Genomic DNA, 23,431 nt, shown 5'->3' with positions numbered 1-23,431 from the left:
GACCACCAACCACAAACCATCAAAATATAGATGATTTGTGTTTATGATTTTTGACATAAGTGTACTGGGGTTGAGAATTTTTTTTTATTTCAGCTGCGCCTGCATTTACGAAGAAACCACCGACGTATCAAGGGATTCTTTATACATCGAAAAATATAAATCTAACTTGTATCGTTGAATGTTATCCACAATGTTCTATAGTGTGGTATATAGATACAGTCAAGTTAGATACTACAAATAATCATTTATACACGATCGAAACTCATTTTTTACCATCAAATCTACAGAAAAACGACTTCGAATCTATTAATTCTACTTTGGTAAGAATATTTTCTATAGCTTCGATAGTTTCTTCGACTAACATACTAAAAATGTTTATTGTAACCAAAAAACTGCAAATTTTTCAGATTTGGAATATGTCTGCTTGGCCTGGGAAAATGTTAAACAAATCCGCAGCGAATACCAACTACACGTGTCAGGCTACTTCGAATAACATCGGAGCCGGGGTTAGTTCTACTGCTGAAATCGCCGTCGATTGTAAGTAACAAATCAATAAAAGAACTGCGAAATTTTTTTATGAGGAAATCATTTTTATATTTTCAGATCCTCCAGAAGATGTCGATACTAGTTTAAAAATAGTTAACGTTAATGAAGGTGAAAAACCCGCGGTGGTGAAATGTTTCGGTAAAGGCAGACCAACACTCAGTTACCAATGGAGAACGAATTATACTTCAGAACCAATATCCTCGAACGAAGTATTGGATTTACCGAAAATAACTCGTAGCGATTCGACGGCCTACATTTGCGAAGCATCCAACAAACACGGTTCTAATACTTCAATCGTCTACTTTAATATCCGATGTAAGTCATTTTTTGTTAATATTTACAATAGCGACAAGTGTAACAAAGTCGATGGAATGAGAAAAATGTTAATTAATTACAACTCTGTGCCGCTTATCAACATCACGATGCTCATGCATCTCTAGAAGTATTTTATAACAACACAAATCTAATTGATTCGAAAATATTTCAAAAAAACACAAAATCATCTTCAATTTCAATACAACGCCGTAAAATAATTCACCCGCAAACGCTATTTTGAATTACATAGTTTCTAGGGCCAATTAGGGAGTGATTAGCGGGCATTTCGATGATCCGTCTTTTTTTGTAAATGGCGTCTGTGGGCAAGCATAATTATTACTTTTTATGAAAGTTTAGTATTTGAAGTTCGTTGTGTGGTTCTTTTGCTATGAGCTTCAATTGTTTTTAGGGGTCAGATTTGCTTGAAACTAGTAGTCAGATAAACTTTGTTACAACTATTATATATATATATATATGGTGTCTATTATATTCAATTGTGAATAATATTCCAGACGCACCAGAATGTAGTATAACACGTGTCGAAAAAGACGGTCAACCTGCCTTGGTATGTACAGCACTCGCTAATCCTCAGGATATGACTTTCCTTTGGAGAGTAAAAGAAGGCAACAAAACTTCAATCGAAACTAATAACATTATACAGGAGGGAGTGAAAAGTTATCTCTTGTTAGATTCCAGCGTAGAGAACGACAGGAATTATTATTGCATAGCCAATAACAGCATAGGTTTTAGTGATTCGTGTCAAGCGCAAGTAAACGGTGAGTAAAATACTTGATAATTAGATTTGTAGAAAAAATATTAAATTGTTGATTATGTGATATATAAAGTTTTGTGATAAAAAAAAGTTAATAATTCTCGAAGTCTTTAAAAGCACTTTTCTATTTGGAAATTTTTAGAAACTCTTGAGGCAGATGTCTTGAGAATAAATTCAATTCTAGTTATCCCACAATTATCAAAGAATGATTACGAACTGAACTGTTTCTTATTTATTCTATAAATTATTTTACGGTTTTCAATGACGCATTATAAATTCTTAACATTAATCAATCCAACGATGTTTTTTAACGTTAAATGGATTCAAAACGTTTCTTAGAAATAAAAATACCTCGTTTCACAGCTCTTTCCAAACTATCAATTAAAAAAAGTTTATATCTGAAATAGATAATTGTAGAGTATAAAAACCCTAGAAAAATCGAATGCAGTCTTCTACAAAACATCTTCTATGTATTGGTGTAGAGTGGCAGAAAAGCCAGATGACATATATTATAAAACGAGTCCCTCTACCGCATCTATCGGTTCGTAGAAAAATCAAAAACTAATATGCGGATTTTCATGCGGTTTTCACCAATAGAGTGATTCATAATAAAGGTTTAGATACATCCTTCTTAAAATCTGTAGTGGTTGCATCCCATTCCGAAAACTTCAAAAGTATAGCGGCAAATTTTCCGAGGATAAACTGACTTTGGCAAGTTCCCACATTTGATAAAGGACTAAACTCTCTGCACTACAGCTTCTATGCTGTCCATTAGAAACAAGAATCACCTCTCATAAATAGTATCACTAAATTGCGCGATTCATATACTTTCTATCCACTGTGAGGTAATTGGTACAAGGAAGATAAAGAAGTAGAAAAATAGAACGATGGAAAAAGTACCATACATGAAATTAAATTTAACATTTGATAGATAATTATAACACAGACATAGTTATAGAATATTCAAAATAAGTAATTTGGTTTCATAAGAAATAGATTGTATTATCGCAACGATGGTTTTGCCCCGAATCCCGAAGTATACTTTAGTTTTAATAAACAATCACTCAATATGGTTGGTAGATTACTAAAATTGTTGAATATCTTCAAATTCTTTCACTCATTTTCGAGAATTAAAGCTCATGTCGATTGGTGTGAAGAAATGCTGAAAAAATTTGAATGCGGTGTTTCAAAAGACCTTTATGAGATTGTGACATGCGACGAATTCTAGATTATGCATATGAATCGGAAACTACTCGTAAACACTTAAATAGCAATCGAATCTGTGAGACTCTCGAGCCAAATCGGGCATTAATTAATTAAGACCCGGCCACGCGTTGCTATGGCTGAGTGATTGATGGATAATGTGTAGTCTAAGAAAATATATTACATTAAAGTGTTGGCGCCATCTATGAGGTGCAATGGACAAAATTTTACAGGACTCTGTAAAGAAATTCGTTTAAGGCGTCATCTATTCCAGACTAATGGAAACTACAATTAATAACAACAATCAACGTTGATGATCAGTTTATTATTAATTATCAGTTATTGAGACCATTAATTTAAATAACAACTATCCTATCATTTAAGTTGGACCAAATTACATATATATGACAACTTTCATGAATATCAGTTGATTCGTTTTTGAGTTCATTCGGAAATTATACACGGACACTGAATTTTTATACATCAAGATATTTAAGGTAAACTCTTCATAATAAATTAACGTCGGATCGGTGGAAGTCTTCCCTCATGCGAATAATATATCAGTACCAATATGCATTAATAATAATCCAAGGACATTGATACTTGAAGACAATAAAATAATAAAGTATAGTGAAGACTTCGTAAGGAAGTAAATTATTGGAGATACTAATTTTTTGCGTGGCATCAATCATTTCAACATGGAATAAAAATTTAACAAACACAACAAACCTTCTACAAGTTTTCAAGAACTTCTGAAATTTTTTACCACGTCCCGCCCTTGTTTAAAAAAGAATTGTACCAAGATTTCTTTGCTATGAAAACTAAATTAAAACTAATTGATAAAATTTACCAAAGGTAATTAATATTCGGTTCATAAATTCGATTTATATTTTTCAGGAAACCTCTCTTGGTGGAATCAAGATAAGATGATCATTATAATAGCCTCGGTTGTCGCTATTATTATTTTCGTGATAATAATATGCATAATTATTATCATTCTTTGCCGAAGGAAGAGAGCTGATACAAAGTGTGAGTTACTTGGCATGTTTGATGTTATGTATATATCTTCTAGAAGACCTAACAGATACAGTATTTTCAGAGACAATATTTATCTCTAATCAGATAGTTTATACGCCTATTAATAAGTATATTAAATATATTTTATTTATGATCGAAAAAGTTGTTTGGTGGTGTATAGATCGAGAGAATTTTTTTCGTAAAAAAACCTGGAATAATCATATCAAATGATTAAGAAGGTTTTCAATTGCTTTTACAATTCTTCTCCACAGTTTGTGATTTGGTATTTTTACAATTCAATTCGGCTCTACCTATCTAATACCTTTCAACATTGCTTCAAATAATTTTTTTGGTCTCTCTCTTCTTTTTTCATTATAATTAAGGTGAACTCTTTATAATAAGTTAAAGTCGTATCGGTGGGAGTCTTCAATCATGCGGCTAATACATCAGCACCAATATTTAGTAATAATAATCCAAAGACATTGATACTTGTTCGAAAAAAAATTTTAACAATTTTCGATAACTTGTTGCTTATTTATTTAAAGGTACAATTAACGAAATACCATTAGAAAAGTTAAGTGAAGATCCAGACGTGTTGATTTCTATTACTGATGAAGATGTATTTCCAATACGCTGTTAATAATTTGATTATAATGTTCTTCTTCAGTGTAGTCAGAAGGATTTGATTGAGTTGTCATTGTTGAGACCCGTAATTTTTATAAGGTCTTGCTGTTTTAGAATCCCAATTCATAATCGGATGGGACGGGCATCTATTTTTAGACAACGTTTATAAATTCGTTATAAAAATTCCACACATTCAAGTTTCCAATTCAACAAAATCGATTTTAAAGAAAGTCAGTATTTAAATCTTTCAAAAAACTAAGGCGATTTGCCGTAATAGCAACTTTGATGAAATAAAAAATATTTTTATTTTTCAACTTTTTCCTCGATAATATTTTCAAAATATTCCGGAAAATACTAAAATTACTAAGCCACCATTTTTTCTTAGTTTGGTATCAGAAATTGATCGAAAGATCAGATCAGATGTATATGACGACTCAGATAATGTTTTTGCTTTCGCGAGAACACATTCCTAGAATAAAGTCCACCGACTGTTTTTTTTTGTTTTTGGGGTGTAACTATGTAAAGTTTCTTTCCGTTGTATGATCTCCGATTATTTCACATACCATTATTTAACGTTTTCCAAATGCTAGGACACGGATTCTATTAACCATTCATGAAGTAATTACTCTAAATTATGATCCCTGAGGTTCAGCATCATAGAGGTTAATATGGCCAACGTTTAAAAGCAAACACTTTCAAAATAATATTTATGTAACTTTTCCTCGGTTTCTTTGTTTTAACATTTAAAAAATTATCTCAAACTTATGTAAAATTTTGAAAATTGATGTTTTTCCGTCAAATCGTTCTATCATACGCTAGAATTTTATTGTTAATTTAGATTTTTTTTGTGTAACAACTTAACCGTTTATTGTTTTGTTTTTGCTTTGCTAACAACAGATAACAGTCCATTGGAAATGGAGGAAAGAGAAAAGTAAGTTTTTCCATCAAAGTTATATATTTCGGATGTATATAAAATGTAAATATTATAATTTCAGTGACGGGTGGAGGGTTTTTATTAGAGGCTTCAAAATACTAGCGCAAAAAGAAATTATGAGAACAAACCCAAACAAAAAAAACGAAAAATACAATATAAATGGTAAAAATTATGGTTGATGAAATTAAATTTATTGTGAATCACATATTTTTATTGATATCTGACAACGTAAGGAATTTTTGGAAACTATGATCGAGTTAACCTGATCATGATCTGAATGTTCGGAAACTAAATTGTATCACGTTCATTGTTATTTCGATTCGAGTTAATCCAGTCGTAGATCCTTTCCATCTTGTTAGACCTGTGGGTAAATGCAATCAGCTGAAGGGTTGTCTCATTTGTCTATGGTTTTTTAAACCTAAATTGATGTCTACTATTCCGTGTCAGTGGGTAAATCGTTGATAACTGCTCAATAAGAATTATCAAACATCTAAAATCTATTATTCAACTGACTAAATATCATAGAAGAATTAACCCATAAAAAATGAACAAAAATTCTTGCAGATCATGTTTTTAATTTGAAATTTACACCGAAAATTGAACGCGACCTTCCGAAATTACGATCTAAATCTAGGTTAGAATCCACAATCAGCTGATAGATGATCTACCTGACCTTGGATCATAATTACGTATTACCCACGGTTAGTTTCAAAGAACGCATTAGGCAAAGTGATTCTTTCTAATACAATTTTGATAAAGAGAATTATATTTCAATGATTTCTTTATAAATAACTTTCTTACTTGCATTCTCATATCTTTGTCAATGTAAATAGCTGTGTGAATCACATAAAATTAATATTTAACATAGAGAAAATAAGTATCGGTTTATAACGTTCTATCTCTCTTTACTCACTATTAAAATGGAAACTTGTTCTCCTTGATTCAATCAGAATAGAGTGGTATAGTGGTACACCGATGTACTTTCTCTCTCTATAAGCAGTTCGGGTTGACTTAAGCATAATTTTCCCATAATTTCTCTCCCTCTCTCTATTTTTAATATTAATGTGGTGAATCATCCCGAGAATACGCCTCTGGTAACTAGTTTCTGACAAATATATTAATAATTAAGAATATTTTGTGAATGGTATCAAGAAATATTTTAGTATAACCCACTATTTATTTATTAATTTGAATATATTTTCGTAGATAAACAATTTGTCCAATAGAAAACTGTACATCACGTTTGTTTGTTTTCATAATTTCACAATTTTAAGCTAAAATGTAATTTAGATAACAATTTAGATCTAATCTTCAAAATTTTTCGATGAGGTAAGATGTTGCCTGTTGTTATGGCTTAGTTCTATTAATATTTTTCTAAACTATATCATGCACAATTCAAATTTATCACACCACAACTGTAATTTTACTAGATTTCCACAGAAAAAAAATTATACTCTCACTAACTTTGAAAAATTGAGGTACATTATCCGATATTTTTTCATATAACCTAAACATTACTTCTTTCTAAGTTTAAGTTAGGTTAGGTTCGTATTTAATATAATTTAAACAAGTTCAAAAAATTAATTTTCTATATTTTAGCACCGACAAACATTTTACTATTTTTTGCCGTTTCCTCTAAAAGTTCATTATTTTTCTACAGATTTATGTTATCCATTAGCTTCTTGATATCCTCTTTTTCGTTACATCCTTCGTTACATCTTATTATCGCTTTATTGTTTCTTAGCTTTCTTTGATATCCCAGATTATTATGATCTTGAAAGCACTGATCCAAATTATTCGTCTTTTCCATTTCACTAATTTTTCTTCTTCTTTATATACTTCTGAGCATGCCACGTCTCTTCGAGATTTGCTCTTCTTTTTGTTTGCATATAGTGCCAGAAGGTATCACCATTCGGTATATTTTTTTTATTTCTTTAGATGAAGGTGTCTTGCTTAATGACTCACTTTTAACAGAATCATGATCATGACATTAAAAAAATGAATGATTGAAAATCTTCAATCACAATCATAAAATCTAGTAAAAATTACGTTAGGTGTATACCGGGTGAATAAATAAAATGAATTTTATGATTATATACTTGTTATTATGGAAATAAAAAATATCAATTGAAATTGATATCTAAAAAGAGGTAGGAACAGAAATAAAGAGGGTGGTGCGTTTTCAGCTTCATATATTTTTGCCGATAGATGTTAAAAAGACGAAATATTTCATTTATTAACATAACTAGAACAACACATTTTTTCACCATAAAAACGGTACTTTCAAAGTTGATTTACATTCTATATAGTTCAAATCCATACCTTCCCTACCTTAAGACAGCACCTAACGTCTTCCTTGCATCTGATAGTCATTTCTCAAGCTCCCCTGAATTCTAATTACCCTTTACAACCGGAGTAGTCGTAGAAAAAACGATCTATATTGCTTAAAGTCGCGATTTTATACCCATCACTACCTTCTTTTACGATTCTCTGAGATTAAATATCCTTAAATTCGCGTATAAAAATTTGCAGACTGTTTCTTTGTTGTTATTGAACTCATCAGACAACGGATGAATAGTTAATACTGCTCGACCATTCAACCGCATGTGTTTAAAGGCCTAAATCAACTAGCGGGCCAAGCCATGCCACCACACGTGTCGAATATGTGTGCATATGTTTTTCCTTTCAATTCAATACATCTGAGAAGTTTGAATCGTCCCACGTGGGGTGACATGGCGTGGCGTTGTGTGGCGTGTCGTGTAACTAGCGGATTTCGACCTTTACACTGTCTTTGTACATTTTCTGAAAAGTTTGCGATCTCAACCTAAAAATGACACATTTTATCATAACGGATTTGCTATTTTTTGTAGCAAAAACGTATTTGAATGAATCTTTCCTAGGCCTTATTGACGCGGTTTCAGCAAAAATGGCGAACCCACAATGGGACGCTGCCGAAGACGACAGAACTCTTTGTTGTTCATATAATTTCGCCAGATGTAGTTAAAAATTGAATACAAACATCTCAATCTAGAACGTGCAAGTTGTCATCTAGATCTCTTAATTTTTAGTACGTGATTCAAATTAAAGTAAATAACACGAAAACGTTCATATTCACGATACTACTTTAGAAAAAAGCGCCCAAAAGACTTCAGACTCTAAGTCAAACCGAAGTTGTAGCTTCTCAGCTAAACTTGATTGCCAAACCTTGTTTTTCACTATAAAATATAGAGAGATTTCTTACAATTTCAATAACAACTAAATCCTCGTAATAATTTGGTAATAACAAATATATCTTCCGAAGCTAGTTTTATTTATACACCCGGTATAATAGAGTTGCACAAAATTACTAAATTAAATGTAGCAGATGCATTTTGATAACGAAGCGGTGTAACTAGAAAACACTACCTTATCTTTTCTATGAATTGATTATTATCATTATTATTGATGTTAAATATTTTAGTTGAATAAAGTTAAGTACAATATTAAAAGGCAAAGTTTACTCATAAAAACTGAGATAACATCATAAAAAGGTTTAAAAATGAGTTTATTCTCTTGTGTTTTCTTGATTATAAAGGAATCTGCATGTATATGCAACTGCTGAAACTTTTGTATGTTAACTTCCCCGTGTTATTTCTCGTTTCAATTAACTCTCTACAGACAACTGTGGGACTATTCTAAACGGTTTGTAGCTTTATTCCGAATTCACATTTCTAAACTGAATAATACAAATAAACATTTATTACCAATAACAAAAATTGTAATATCTCTCAAATAACATGTTAAAATAAGTGAAAACATCATATTATTTTTATATTACCAACTTCTTGATTATGATTACATGTATCTCGTTGATTATGTAGTTAAATGCAACTGTTGTTTTAGATTTTATAGTTACTACAATTGAATTTTTTCACTATTCACAAACGATTGATTGTTCTGGGAGTAAATAGGCTACTATTTCGCATCTAAACAGAAATGTATTTAAAGGAAAAAAGGCATATAATAGGTAGAATCATCAATATCGCTTTCGTATGAGACTAGCGCCACAGATTCACCACTACAATCTAGGAACGTCTCTGCATTCAATAACAAACTGGGAAAACCAAAAGCATGAGATGGACAGTTGGGTAGAAGTCCAAATATTAACATCAATAAGATCATCACCACAGGTGTCGCTTTCGTATGAAACTAGCACCACAGATTCACCACTACAATCTAGGAACGTCTCTCCATTCACTAACAAACTGGTAACACCAAAAACATGAGATGGACAGTTGGGTAGAAGTCCAAATATTAACATCAATAAGATCATCACCACAGGTGTCGCTTTCGTATGAAACCAGCACCACAGATTCACCACTACAATCTAGGAACGTCTCTCCATTCACTAACAAACTGGTAACACCAAAAACATGAGATGGACAGTTGGGTAGAATTCCAAATATTAACATCAATAAGATCATCACCACAGATGTCGCTTTCGTATGAGACTAGCGCCACAGATTCACCACTACAATCTAGGAACGTCTCTGCATTCAATAACAAACTGGGAACACCAAAAGCATGAGATGGACAGTTGGGTATAATTCCAAATATTAACATCAATAAGATCATCGCCACAGGTGTCGCTTTCGTATGAAACCAGCACAACAGATTCACCACTACAATCTAGGAACGTCTCTCCATTCACTAACAAACTGGTAACACCAAAAGCATGAGATGGACAGTTGGGTAGAATTCCAAATATTATCATCAATAAGATCATCGCCACAGGTGTCGCTTTCGTATGAAACCAGCACCACAGATTCACCACTACAATCTAGGAACGTCTCTCCATTCACTAACAAACTGGTAACACCAAAAGCATGAGATGGACAGTTGGGTATAATTCCAAATATTAACATCAATAAGATCATCGCCACAGGTGTCGCTTTCGTTTGAAACCAGCACAACAGATTCACCACTACAATCTAGGAACGTCTCTCCATTCACTAACAAACTGGTAACACCAAAAGCATGAGATGGACAGTTGGGTATAATTCCAAATATTAACATCAATAAGATCATCGCCACAGGTGTCGCTTTCGTATGAAACCAGCACAACAGATTCACCACTACAATCTAGGAACGTCTCTGCATTCAATAACAAACTGGGAACACCAAAAGCATGAGATGGACAGTTGGGTATAATTCCAAATATTAACATCAATAAGATCATCGCCACAGGTGTCGCTTTCGTATGAAACCAGCACAACAAATTCACCACTACAATCTAGGAACGTCTCTCCATTCACTAACAAACTGGTAACACCAAAAGCATGAGATGGGCAGTTGGGTAGAATTCCAAATATTATCATCAATAAGATCATCACCACAGATGTCGCTTTCGTATGAAACCAGCACCACAAATTCACCACTACAATCTAGGAACGTTTCTGCATTCAATAACAAACTGGTAACACCAAAAGCATGAGATGGGCAGTTGGGTATAATTCCAAATATTAACATCAATAAGATCATCGCCACAGGTGTCGCTTTCGTATGAAACCAGCACAACAGATTCACCACTACAATCTAGGAACGTCTCTCCATTCACTAACAAACTGGTAACACCAAAAACATGAGATGGACAGTTGGGTAGAATTCCAAATATTATCATCAATAAGATCATCACCACAGATGTCGCTTTCGTATGAAACCAGCACAACAAATTCACCACTACAATCTAGGAACGTTTCTGCATTCAATAACAAACTGGTAACACCAAAAGCATGAGATGGACAGTTGGGTATAATTCCAAATATTAACATCAATAAGATCATCGCCACAGGTGTCGCTTTCGTATGAAACCAGCACAACAGATTCACCACTACAATCTAGGAACGTCTCTCCATTCACTAACAAACTGGTAACACCAAAAGCATGAGATGGACAGTTGGGTATAATTCCAAATATTAACATCAATAAGATCATCGCCACAGGTGTCGCTTTCGTATGAAACCAGCACAACAGATTCACCACTACAATCTAGGAACGTCTCTGCATTCAATAACAAACTGGGAACACCAAAAGCATGAGATGGACAGTTGGGTATAATTCCAAATATTAACATCAATAAGATCATCGCCACAGGTGTCGCTTTCGTATGAAACCAGCACAACAAATTCACCACTACAATCTAGGAACGTCTCTCCATTCACTAACAAACTGGTAACACCAAAAGCATGAGATGGGCAGTTGGGTAGAATTCCAAATATTATCATCAATAAGATCATCACCACAGATGTCGCTTTCGTATGAAACCAGCACCACAAATTCACCACTACAATCTAGGAACGTTTCTGCATTCAATAACAAACTGGTAACACCAAAAGCATGAGATGGGCAGTTGGGTATAATTCCAAATATTAACATCAATAAGATCATCGCCACAGGTGTCGCTTTCGTATGAAACCAGCACAACAGATTCACCACTACAATCTAGGAACGTCTCTCCATTCACTAACAAACTGGTAACACCAAAAACATGAGATGGACAGTTGGGTAGAATTCCAAATATTATCATCAATAAGATCATCACCACAGATGTCGCTTTCGTATGAAACCAGCACAACAAATTCACCACTACAATCTAGGAACGTTTCTGCATTCAATAACAAACTGGTAACACCAAAAGCATGAGATGGGCAGTTGGGTAGAATTCCAAATATTATCATCAATAAGATCATCACCACAGATGTCGCTTTCGTATGAAACCAGCACCACAAATTCACCACTACAATCTAGGAACGTTTCTGCATTCAATAACAAACTGGTAACACCAAAAGCATGAGATGGGCAGTTGGGTAGAATTCCAAATATTAACATCAATAAGAGCAACATCTAAGCTATCGCCTTCATATGAGACTTGCTAAAACATTTTTTTCATTAACTCTACAATAAATCAGTCGTGGAATTTAAAAGAAAAGAATAAAAAACTTCTTGAACTGACAGTTATTGCTCACTTTTATGATAAAATTATTGATTGAAATCCTTTTCCTTCAATTTTGTTTCTTAAACATCGGCAAAAACGTCTCTTTACTTTTTTCACGTGCTTGAAATAACCTGAGCTGTATAATCTCTTCATCTTGATGATTTAACAACAATGGAATTAGAGCTTAGTAAACCTAAATTCATTGTGGAAAAAGATTACGGCGAATCATTCGACGATCGGCACAAAGTGGCAGTGGTTCGAAACCGGTCATTCACTGGACATGGCAGTATAATACATTTTTCTTACTCAAAAAATAGGGGTGTTCATCATATTCTCTGTAGTTTTTTTGAGTTAAATCAAATGATACATTCCATAGTTTTAACGGGAGTTCTTTCATCTATTAATTCGGGTGCTTACATAATTTCGTTTTAACATCTATTAAATAGACGATGGCGTTTTTAGTGTCTTGGATTTTTCGGAAAATAAACAATTATGACGTTTTCCAAGTATTTGCGAATTTATTGCTCATTACACTTTGTTACAAAGAAAGTTGCCGCTTATTCTGGATATTACTATCACTATTTTCACCAAAAAACATTTTTTTTTATCAAATGGTAAAATAGATTTGATTATACAAGTAAAAATTGACGTTAGATATATACAGATTATAAAAATGGTTGTGTTACATATTTAAGAGCTTGTAACCATCTGCAGTATTTTTTGTCGCCATTTTTGAGATTAAACTCTGCCTTTTGAAATGAAAATTTTCAAACAATGAACTGCCATAACAAGGTGACTAAGAAAGCCTCGCGAAATTTATTGTACATATATATGTTTACTAGTTTCACTAACATTGTTACTACCCTCTTCAGGTTTCTGTGCACACAAAGCCCTGATGTACTTGGCTTGCCTTTAGTACCCTGCGGCAGGGTAACTTATCTAGGAAACCAAGGTACTTCATACTCATACGTAGCAAACAACCACACGATCTAAAATCTTTTATATATTCAAAACCATTTCTCATATTCATACAGTGAACGGCTAAATTATGAAATGATTTTAGAAACAATTAAATGTTTCTATTATAATCTAAATGGTATGATGACGTAATCGATAATTTTTTATAAGAAAGAACTAAATCTATTCAGTAACATTGAATAAATAATTTGGTATGAGGTGACCTAAAAAGAATAAGAAAAGTGGAGTCTAACTAGAAGATATAATTTTACGAAATCTTAGAAGCCGCCTCTGTATTTTGGTGTATTTGTACTAGATAATTTATTTGAAAATGTTATATCATAAATAACATTAATAGTATATTTCATGAATTGGCTTACAGCTCTACGTACTACACTTATTCTACGCCCATTCATTTTTTCCCATTAAATAAAAAACATGCTACTTAAGAAAACATGTCCTATTTTTAAAGAAATTGCATAAACATTGCTGCCTACATTTAGGAGCATCGCCCTTTCAATCCTAGATATATCGCTAACGCTAAAAATTTTTATATTAATTGACTAAATTTGGGTAAATAGACCAAATAAAGTCTTACGTAAATAAAAATTTTGATTGTATTTAATTAAACCAAGAAGTTTTAAGTTTTCTTCTCAAAGCGCACGTGCATGTTATTGTTAAATGTCATTTATAAGAAATGTTGACAGTACGATTTTTGATGTTTACAAACATGGGCGTAGAAATAGTTATTTTCCTAACAAGTGCGGAAAGTGATACTTTCCCGCACGCGACTGCAGTTGTCCCGAACGACGCGGAGCGGAGTTTGGGCAAGCAGTCAAGCACTTTACGCATTAGTTAGGAACATTATTTTTTCTACGGCCGTATATACAACGACCTATTTTTCAAAAATTATTTTATTCCAACAAACATAATAATATACGAAACTTTAACTAAAAGTACTAAGTATTATGAATCTTAATATTGAAAACACAATTTGTTGCATTCTGTAGACTAGTAAGAATTGCCGGTCCAATGGAGTTATTTGGTTTAATGTGGTTTAATTTAGAAGAAGATTGTACTTATTAGGTTACTTCCCAGACATTTTGAACAACTTTGACGTTTTAGTAACAATTACACGCCTGGGTTGTCATAGCAACTGCTATCAAACCCGGGTGGTTTGATAGCAGTTGCTATAACACTCCTTTGAAGAATGTACAAGGTTATATAAAAAATATCTTCATTATTTTATATTTTCAAAAAATTAAAAATGCTACAAGAATTATATTAAATGATTAAATTTTATTTGATGGACTATTTCGTGAATATTTATTTACCTGTAGTAACAATATTTATAATTACCGAAGTAAAAAACTATCTAATAAGGTCAGAATATGCATAATTTTACTTTCCCGCACTAGTGCGGGAAAGTGACACTTTCAAAGCTAAAATGCGTGCGGGAAAGTGGGTTAAAACGCACGGTCGTAGAAAAAAATATTTTTCAAATAAAGTGAAGAGAGAGAAAAAAATACCGATTGCGTAATCGCATCAACACCAGTGACATCAGTCACAGTGAATTAAACTGAGTCAAAGAATTTCGGATTAGTGATTTAATTTCATAATGACGTTCATTGTATAAGATTAGCGATACAACTCAAAAAGTATAAACGCCCTGTATAAATTACTAGAGTATCCCAAATTTTCTGTTAAAATAGTTTTTCATCTATAAACACATTTACTGTACATAATAATTATCAAAAGTGTCAGATCTTTCGTTAGTAATGTTGTGGTGCTTCACTAGAACTTTTCTAAATCACGTTTCCCTAAAATCGGAACGGAATTTTGAAATTTTGCCAAATATTTATGGGAATTCCAATTACCCTCAATAAAAAAGGGATCAATAATGTGATTTCCGATAATTCCTACACGAACATTAACCTTTTGAGGGTATTGCGTGTATTTTCTCTTACCATATTTCCGATGACCATTAACGGCAATATTTACGTTAAGTGCTCAGAAAATATAACGTTCCCTAATTGGATAATATTGGGTCCATCTATCACAAAATCATATCAAAATCGTCCTCCATAAGATCTTGAGCAGATTTCATTTTATGGGGGATGTACATAAAGTTTTGAAAATAATGTTACCAAAAATAGACAACTTCTCCACTGAATTCGCACTTCACTTCACTAGAGTTTCTAGATGGAATTAGTATCACTTAATGATGAATATACGATTTTTTTCATCCTTCATGCATCAGCGACATTCCGAATCGTCCTTGATGCCTATAGTATTGAAATAGCATCTACAAAGACCGTGTCTGGTTTAAAGACCAGTCACCAATCGAATTTCACGCCTGTTTAAATGGAGCCGTTTTTTAGTAAGAGAAGGAAAAGACCCATAAATGTGGGTTTTTGCTTATTTTTCGATCAACCTCCGCCAATTCTTTTTTGCTATCAGATTACTTAGATGTGTAATATCAACACTGTATGCTACAACAAGACTGGGTTCTGGGCTCATTTGTATATTTGCTGATCTAATCTCGCGAGAGAATCAGCCTAATCATTACCTATTCATCCTATTTCTAAAACAAAGCAGGTTATTTTGCCACCATCTTTCTATATGTGCAGCACACGAAACCATCAGATCTGGCATCTTCTTGAAGAAAATTTATGGATGAGTATCCACTAGAGCTTCCGAAGTTTTGTTAAAAGTCATTAAAAATGTGTTAGCCTTCTGTAAACAATATTGAAAAGATAATTTAAAATATATGGAACAATCTATTGAATTTAAATTTATTTCTGGGATACTCTGTACATTATTCAAATGCATGTTCACAGTTTTTCGTTTTTGTTGTTTTGTGGATGGACATGAATCCAAATCCTTCTTTATCCTTAGAGGCATGTGGATTCGTTTCATGTTGCAGGTAGGTAAAGACGTTACTATATCCAGCATATTTTTGAGCACAAATTCAAATTTAATATTGAAAGTTATTTGAAACCGGCTTAAATCGAAAGTTCTATCCTGGGGTAGGTGTTATAGACTGCTCCATAAAATGAATGTATTTCACTGGGACGTAGCTAGGACTAGTTTCTGAAATGGGTAATTTTAAAAAAAAACTCTAACAAAAATCATTTTGTTCGTTTGATTAACATTCTTTGGTGACGGTGGATTTAGATAGTTTAGATAAAAAAGAGATTTTTTCTACAATTTTTTCTAAAAAAACAGTCCCGATGGCCATTCGCCGGATTCTTCCGATCAGTCGAGATGGCCTCTACAACCGGGCGTTTTGATTCACATAAACAAAATGAACAACATCAGTATAAGTCAACTATCGCCAAGAATCACCCCGTATAAAACTACTTCGGTGACAACATTGAGAAAATTCACCAAATATTCCAAATATAAGAGAAACAAATCGAAAATTTACGCTAGATTGGAAAGGATAGCGGATTTTTTAGGCATGAGCAGAGGACGAGAACGAATTCCTAGCGGGATAAAAGAAAGTGCCAGTGGAGGTAAGATTTGCTTACAATGCTGAAAATTTGTTTATTTTCGATATTTTCGAAGGAAATAGGAACTGGGAAATTGGAAAAATATTCAATTAAATAGAAAATCACGATTTCTATCCAAAATTTATTTAGCGCTAAACTTTCTATCTCTAATGTCTTAGGACCTATACACACGACGTATTTTTAACGCATCAACGTTTACGGTACTGTATATGACAAAAAAATTGTCGAATTTGTATCTATTCAAAGCTACATACAAATACAAATAATTCTTATAAAGAGGCTGTAGTAAGTTTTAAATATATTTTTCGGGGTCTTTCCATCGCTAGAAAATACTGGAGCTATATTTAAGTTTTTGCCTCTCCTCTGACAGGATCTCAGAGGTTACCTGACCAAAAGTTCTTTCAGTTAAGTCGCCTCAAATCTTGTTATACAGGCAAAAAACCTCTTTTTACTAAGGAAAGTGACTATTTCAAGGAAATTGATTCTTTTATTTCATTTATTATGTCTATAAAATTAATACGTGTCATAAATACAAACAAATGTCACTAGAAACTTGGAAATTTTCTAAATCGATTATAGTCTGGTCAAATTAGATATGCACAATTATAATAATTCCCATAAATCTGTTGTATTTGTACGAATGCTAGAAACACCAACATATATAAATGTACAAAGTCCTCAATAACCTGATTATCTCATATATTCCATGCAAATCTCACATAAATAGTTTTTTTCTTCATATTATTCCATGTCTTTTAGTCAATTTTACTATGTTGAGATCGATAATGACTTCTTAAATTTGATTTATATTAGAGTACCAGACAGTTTCATAATCTTGACACATTTTTATATCGTTTACACAAAATTAACTCAACTAATGACTTGATATCGATTTTTCGAAAGTAAACAAATCACATAGCTTCAAAAATAAGTTTCGTTTATGTTTTTGCATGTTAGTTGTGACATTTAGAAAAGTGCAACCTAATCCATCGGTTCACAATCCACGAATACGATCCAGAAAAAGAAAAAAACCAGGATCAAGTAAGTAGTATCCTAATAATAATACTAGTTAAAAATTTTGCACGTAGTCTCTGTAGATTATATGTTTTCACACCTGTATTTTAGAATGACCAAAAATAGAGATAAAGTAAACTGATTTCAATAATTGTATGACTAAATGATCGAATCTTCTCTATATTTCTCTCTGAATGTGAGTCAATTTTGTGGACTCTTATTTCAACATATCACTCTATGACCTTGAAAATCGAATATCTCTAATACAGAGGAAATCACGTACGGCGATGCCGAACTTCTTGTAACTTCAAAGCGTTAATTTGAATTCTACGCTAAGTTGCTTTAAAATAAATATCTATATTAATTTATGTATTTGTTGTTTTTCTTTTTCAGCGCCCAACATGTCTTCTACCGAAGATAAACCGAGGCTGGGGGGTGGCCTACCTCATGGAGGTACTCCAAACCCCTTAAATGATCCAGACAAGGGATTCTACGAAAATCTTCCGTTCCACGGGATGCAAAATCCAACCAGTAAAGTAAGACCCAAAAGTTTTCTATAAAAGTTTTCCGTTCTAGAATTTCTTTTAGTACTCGTTTAAAATATTTCAGTTTTAGTACCATTTTGTGATTCTTAAAAAGCATTAAAAGGAAATCTAGATATTTCAATATAAGTTTTGTGTCTTATTTTTTTCATTTTTTTTTAATTTTGCATGTTTTTTGCAGCCCATATCAATCATAGCACCATTTCATCAAAGAAACGTTGCTCATAATTTTTTACCATCAGTTTCGACCAAATCATTAATATCTTCAACGCAGACGTTAGTTTCCAAAACTCCAAGTTATTATAATCAAAATATGCCAACAGTGAAAAGGAATCAATCTTTCGCTGGTTTCCAAAATCATTCCACTACCAGAATTCCGTTCACCAGCTCCCAAGAAATATTTAAAATAACAGGCAATTTAAATAATGCTTATGTGAGTTCCATGCAATCTTTATCAAATAACAATATGTATAAAAACGGAATTCCTTCAATTTTTTCACACTTACCTTCTAATTTCACCCAACCAACTGGTGCTTATACATTTTCCGGAATTTCAACTACGAATACCAACAGAAAACTATACAGAGTTCAATCTGCATCTTCTACAGATAGAAGAACACTTGGGAGTGAAAATATATCGGATATAAGAAGATCGGCTTCTGGTATAAATAAATCCAAAGAGGAACCAGTGAAGAAAGTAGACTTAAGGCGGAAATTCAGTACCGGTTCAAACCGCAAACTATCAACAATTGTAGAAAAACGTTTCGGATCTTTGGACATTAGAAAACACAGATGCTATTCACCGACATTCTATTCCATGAGATGTAAAAAACATGCTAAAAATAGACCAATAATTGTTACACTACCTAAAAAGTGTTTTAGTGAGTTGGCTTTATGCGAAGTAACTGTAAAAAAGACAGAAAATTTATCAGATAGTATTCAAATAACAGAAGAAAGTCCTGGAGGAGTGAGTCTTAATAAATCTCTACCCGTTCCCGCCCCTAGGTGCAGGAAAAAATACGAAATTGTCTACGCAAACGTATCGAAATCTTTAAACACTTCCCTTGCTTCAGAACAAAATACATCAGTGAGTAGCGAAAACGACGAAAGAAAACAATCAGTAACTGAAGTAGAAGTTCACGCTGAAAATTCTATTAGAAATCGAGAAGAATCTGAAGATAGGAAACCTAAATTAGTTGCTGTGAGTCCAAAATCAAACAGTTCTCTCAATATGATATCCCCTCATGCTTTAAAAAATTCCCCTGTTTTAAAAGTCAGTCCAAATTTTATCAAACCGAGTACTGTTAGTCCTAAAGGGGCACTATCCCTTCAAATTCAAGCAAAAATTAAAAATCAAACTGAGAATTCTTCTAAAGTTATCGATAAAGCAAATTTATTTGAAGATGAGACTGATTGTAAAAATACTGAGCAAGTTTCTAACGTACCCCAAATGCCTATTTTGAATGCTACAAATAGTTGGAGTCCTAACGTTGCTAATATGAATAATCAGGTGTGTTTAAATGTTCACCAATACAGCTAACCAGAATAATTTTTGGAAAAAATTCATACCTTTAAAAAAAGCACTCTGCAATTGGGATGGCTATTAAATTAAATTTGTTAATATAAGACTGTACAAAGAAGTATAGTTCACTATTAACATCCAACCAAATCCTAATTCATCTAAATCATCTTTTATGATTAGTTTCTAATCTAGAGGTGGATCAACGTTTATAGAAGTTTCATTTTTATCCTAGTAGTGTTCAAAATCACTCCTTGAAAACCCCAACAGTACTATTTCAACTCTACATCCATTATCAGCGACCTACATAGAGTTAGGAGCATCAAAAAGTTAAAAACTCATATAATAGTGTAAAAGAGCTCTTCTATCCAAAAAGTTAGTCTCAATTAAGATTTAGATCATCTTCCATTGTTTTGGTTATTAAATGATTAATAAGATCTTCTGAAACTGACCCCAATGATAGAGTCGCCTGAATTTTCTACCCAAATATTCAAGTTTTGGTTTTTATCTCCACCATTCAACGTAAAAGTACTTTAATGAAGAAATAAATGTTTTTAAGTGAACCTTTGTAGTTCAGATCACATCTTAACTCTTAAGCCGAATGAAATTCATATTGTTTGATTGATAGGACAGAAAAATTATTTGTACTTAGGGACTATATTATATAATAACCTACTAGATGATATAAAAAAAATATTAAGAAGATTCAAGTCTGAACTAAAAATTTATGTAAGGAATACCAAGAAAATATTTATATGAATTAATTTACAGTTCACCTAAAAGGAACTGAAAACGTCCATACGTATATATTTAGTTTTTATTTAATAAAATGTCCCACCACGTTCAAACAATCCTACTAATGATTTCCGTGGTTAATTATGTGTTTATTGAAGTAACTATTGAGCTTTATATTTTATACATAAATTATTCTGGTTAATACTTTACTCATTCTAAGAATTCATTATTTATTCTTGAAAATGATATAAACATTCTGCATTTCTATAAGTTAAATTCGTTATGTTACTCTTCTTTCCCCTATATAACTTGGCCTTTGCCTTACCATTATTCAGGTAAATACTTTACTTTCTCTGTATAACTTGACGTTTCACTGAACACTGTTAGCTTCCCCGTCAAGCTGGCGGAAAAAGAAGAATTTTACCCACCGTTATCTAGAATTGATTTCAGTAACACTTCAGAATTACACCAAGGGCGTTTAAATACTTCCTAGATTGAATCCAAAGAATGATTTGAAAGCAATCAAATTTTAGCAATTGTATATCTTTACTATGGTATTTTTTAATATAAACATCCATTATATAAGTTTGGGAATTGAAGCACAATTATTATAAGATAAAAATTTAGAGCTGCTTTCTCGGTTTTCGACATAAATAATAAATTCTTAGAAATTCTTTGTTTCGTTTGTACAAATTACTAACACATTACTAATTTTCAGAATGCTTTTTATACACTTTCTACCCCTAATTTCAAGCAACTTAACACAACGGCTCCTCCTCAATATTCAGCAACGATACCCCATCAAAAACACACCAAACTAATACCGAAGGCTCTATTTCAAGAGCAAACGCAAAAGAGCAAATCTTTTTCATCGAAAAGCAAACAAAAGAAAAATCACTTCCAAATTCCTCTCCAAAAATGCAACAGTTTCAAATTCCAAACGGCGGAAAGTTATTTTCAACCGATAAAAAATATTCACGAAGAGAATTTAATGCGAAACGGCTACGTTTCGGATTATCCCGAAAGTACTAGCCACAGAAGCAGACACCACAAACGGGAAAAGCATAAACAAAAGTCCAAAGGACCTCTAGTGCTTAGAAGAGCCAGCGACTACCAGGAAAACGTTCAGTTTCAAGAGAGTATAAACAATTCAGTTCAGCTTCAATATCCGCAGCCGTTGCTAGGACGTCAAATTCACGCAATCGGTACCAACAAACCTAACGGCGTCGTTTACGCCGACCTCGATATGCCACCTAACAAAAGAACTGCGCACGATTCTTCTAATTCATCTAAAACGAAATCACAAAGCTCTAAACAAAAGACTGAGTATGCAACGCTTAAATTTAACGACATTGGACAAGAAATCGATGTGTAACGTTCAGATTTCCGTTGAGTAGGATAAGGTTTGTTCATTTTATACATTTTCAAAAATATATCTAATTATAAGTAGATATTGGTAAAAGTGAATCTCTAAAAACATATGGAGCAACCATTATAGACGTATCACTACTTATTATTTTTCATACATTACTTCTGTTCTCTAAGAAAGGGTTTTGTTAAGTATTTTTGTTACTTTGTGTAAACGCACCAGTCGCGAAATTGACGAAATTCAGCGTGAAATGTTCGTAACCTAACTTATGAATACTATTGAATGATCTCCTCGCCATCAACAACCTTCACATTATCGTAACACAATCAATTATCCTGAAATATTGCACTGCCGCCATTTTCAGGAACGTCAATAAAACTTTTGATCATATCCGTCACATCCGACATCTTAGACATTGAGATCCTCGACGTCCTTATTTTTCGCGGCCAATATTTCTCGTTCACCCAGCCAATTATGGTTATTGAATTGTTGCGTTGTATCTGAGAAAATACGCTGAATAAGCTCCTCTTTTGAGTCTGTGATATGACAGAAATCTGTGGGTAATGTGATGAATCTGGTCAAAGTGTCAACGTCGACTTTACTATTTCTAATAACGGCTTTGCAAATACATTTGTGGTTTCATCTTGTTGCAAAAATATTCGCATGCTTGCAGTAAAGTGTCCTTATCACAAAAGATCACCAAAAAAAAAGAGCGCAAAACTTGAAATATCACTATCACAAAAGATCACCGACGTAAAGAAAGTTCTCGCGCACGTAACGGCAATCGTCACTCACGAAGATACCGATCGACATAGAGGATGTATCGACATATTAGTTGTCAAATGTCAAATATTATTTTGCGTTCAAAAATTTAATTTGGGACAAAACTTGAGATTTATCAATCTACAAATAGATGGTTGTCAAATGTCAAGTGTTATGGTTGCGTTCGGAAATTTAATTTGTGACAAAACTTGAGATTTATCTATTTACAAATAGTTGGTTGTCAAATGTCAAATATTATAGTTGCGTTCGGGAAATTTAATTTGTGACAAAACATCAAGGAAAACAAAATTGTTTTTATTTAATTACAGGCATTTTCATATTTATTCACCTTTTAAATTTATTCTGGACTTCCACACATAATTCAAGACCAAAATTAACCAAATCGGTCCAGCAGTTCTTAAGTTTTAGCAAGACTAACGAACAGCAATTAATTTTTATTTATATATAGATAGATTAGTTTAGTTGTTTCAATTGTATAACATTTTCTAAATTTGTTTTAGACCAATGGAACAACCAAACCTGGTAGTGATACTTATATTTTCTAAGGTAATTTCTCATTTAATTTATTTAAAAAAAAAATCGACAGTACAAAAATTGTACTGTTTTATATAGA

The 23,431-nt window shown here is 32.7% G+C and overlaps 1 protein-coding gene across 4 annotated transcripts in view; it reads left to right on the top strand.

Annotated features, from left to right (window-relative positions):
- Positions 1 to 23,431, top strand: part of LOC130441144 (titin) — a 453,335-nt gene that overhangs the window by 423,731 nt on the left and 6,173 nt on the right. Inside the window, exons 14-23 of one of the 4 annotated variants that reach the window (XM_056774694.1) lie at positions 94 to 320; positions 408 to 537; positions 604 to 861; positions 1,374 to 1,637; positions 3,734 to 3,865; positions 5,375 to 5,408; positions 16,570 to 16,859; positions 17,814 to 17,897; positions 18,264 to 18,406; positions 21,385 to 22,282. In XM_056774694.1, coding sequence (XP_056630672.1) covers positions 94 to 320; positions 408 to 537; positions 604 to 861; positions 1,374 to 1,637; positions 3,734 to 3,865; positions 5,375 to 5,408; positions 16,570 to 16,859; positions 17,814 to 17,897; positions 18,264 to 18,406; positions 21,385 to 22,041 — 2,219 coding nt within the window. In that variant the 3' untranslated portion in view covers positions 22,042 to 22,282. Of the gene's footprint in view, positions 1 to 93; positions 321 to 407; positions 538 to 603; positions 862 to 1,373; positions 1,638 to 3,733; positions 3,866 to 5,374; positions 5,409 to 13,256; positions 13,388 to 16,569; positions 16,860 to 17,813; positions 17,898 to 18,263; positions 18,407 to 21,384; positions 22,283 to 23,318; positions 23,365 to 23,431 lie in introns of those variants that run through there. The other 3 variants (XR_008909591.1, XM_056774696.1, XM_056774695.1) reach the window with 3 other exon arrangements.

The sequence above is a fragment of the Diorhabda sublineata genome, chromosome 3 (assembly GCF_026230105.1).
Source record: "Diorhabda sublineata isolate icDioSubl1.1 chromosome 3, icDioSubl1.1, whole genome shotgun sequence".
NCBI lineage: Eukaryota > Metazoa > Arthropoda > Insecta > Coleoptera > Chrysomelidae > Diorhabda > Diorhabda sublineata.
This window is presented reverse-complemented; position numbering and strand designations above follow the sequence as displayed.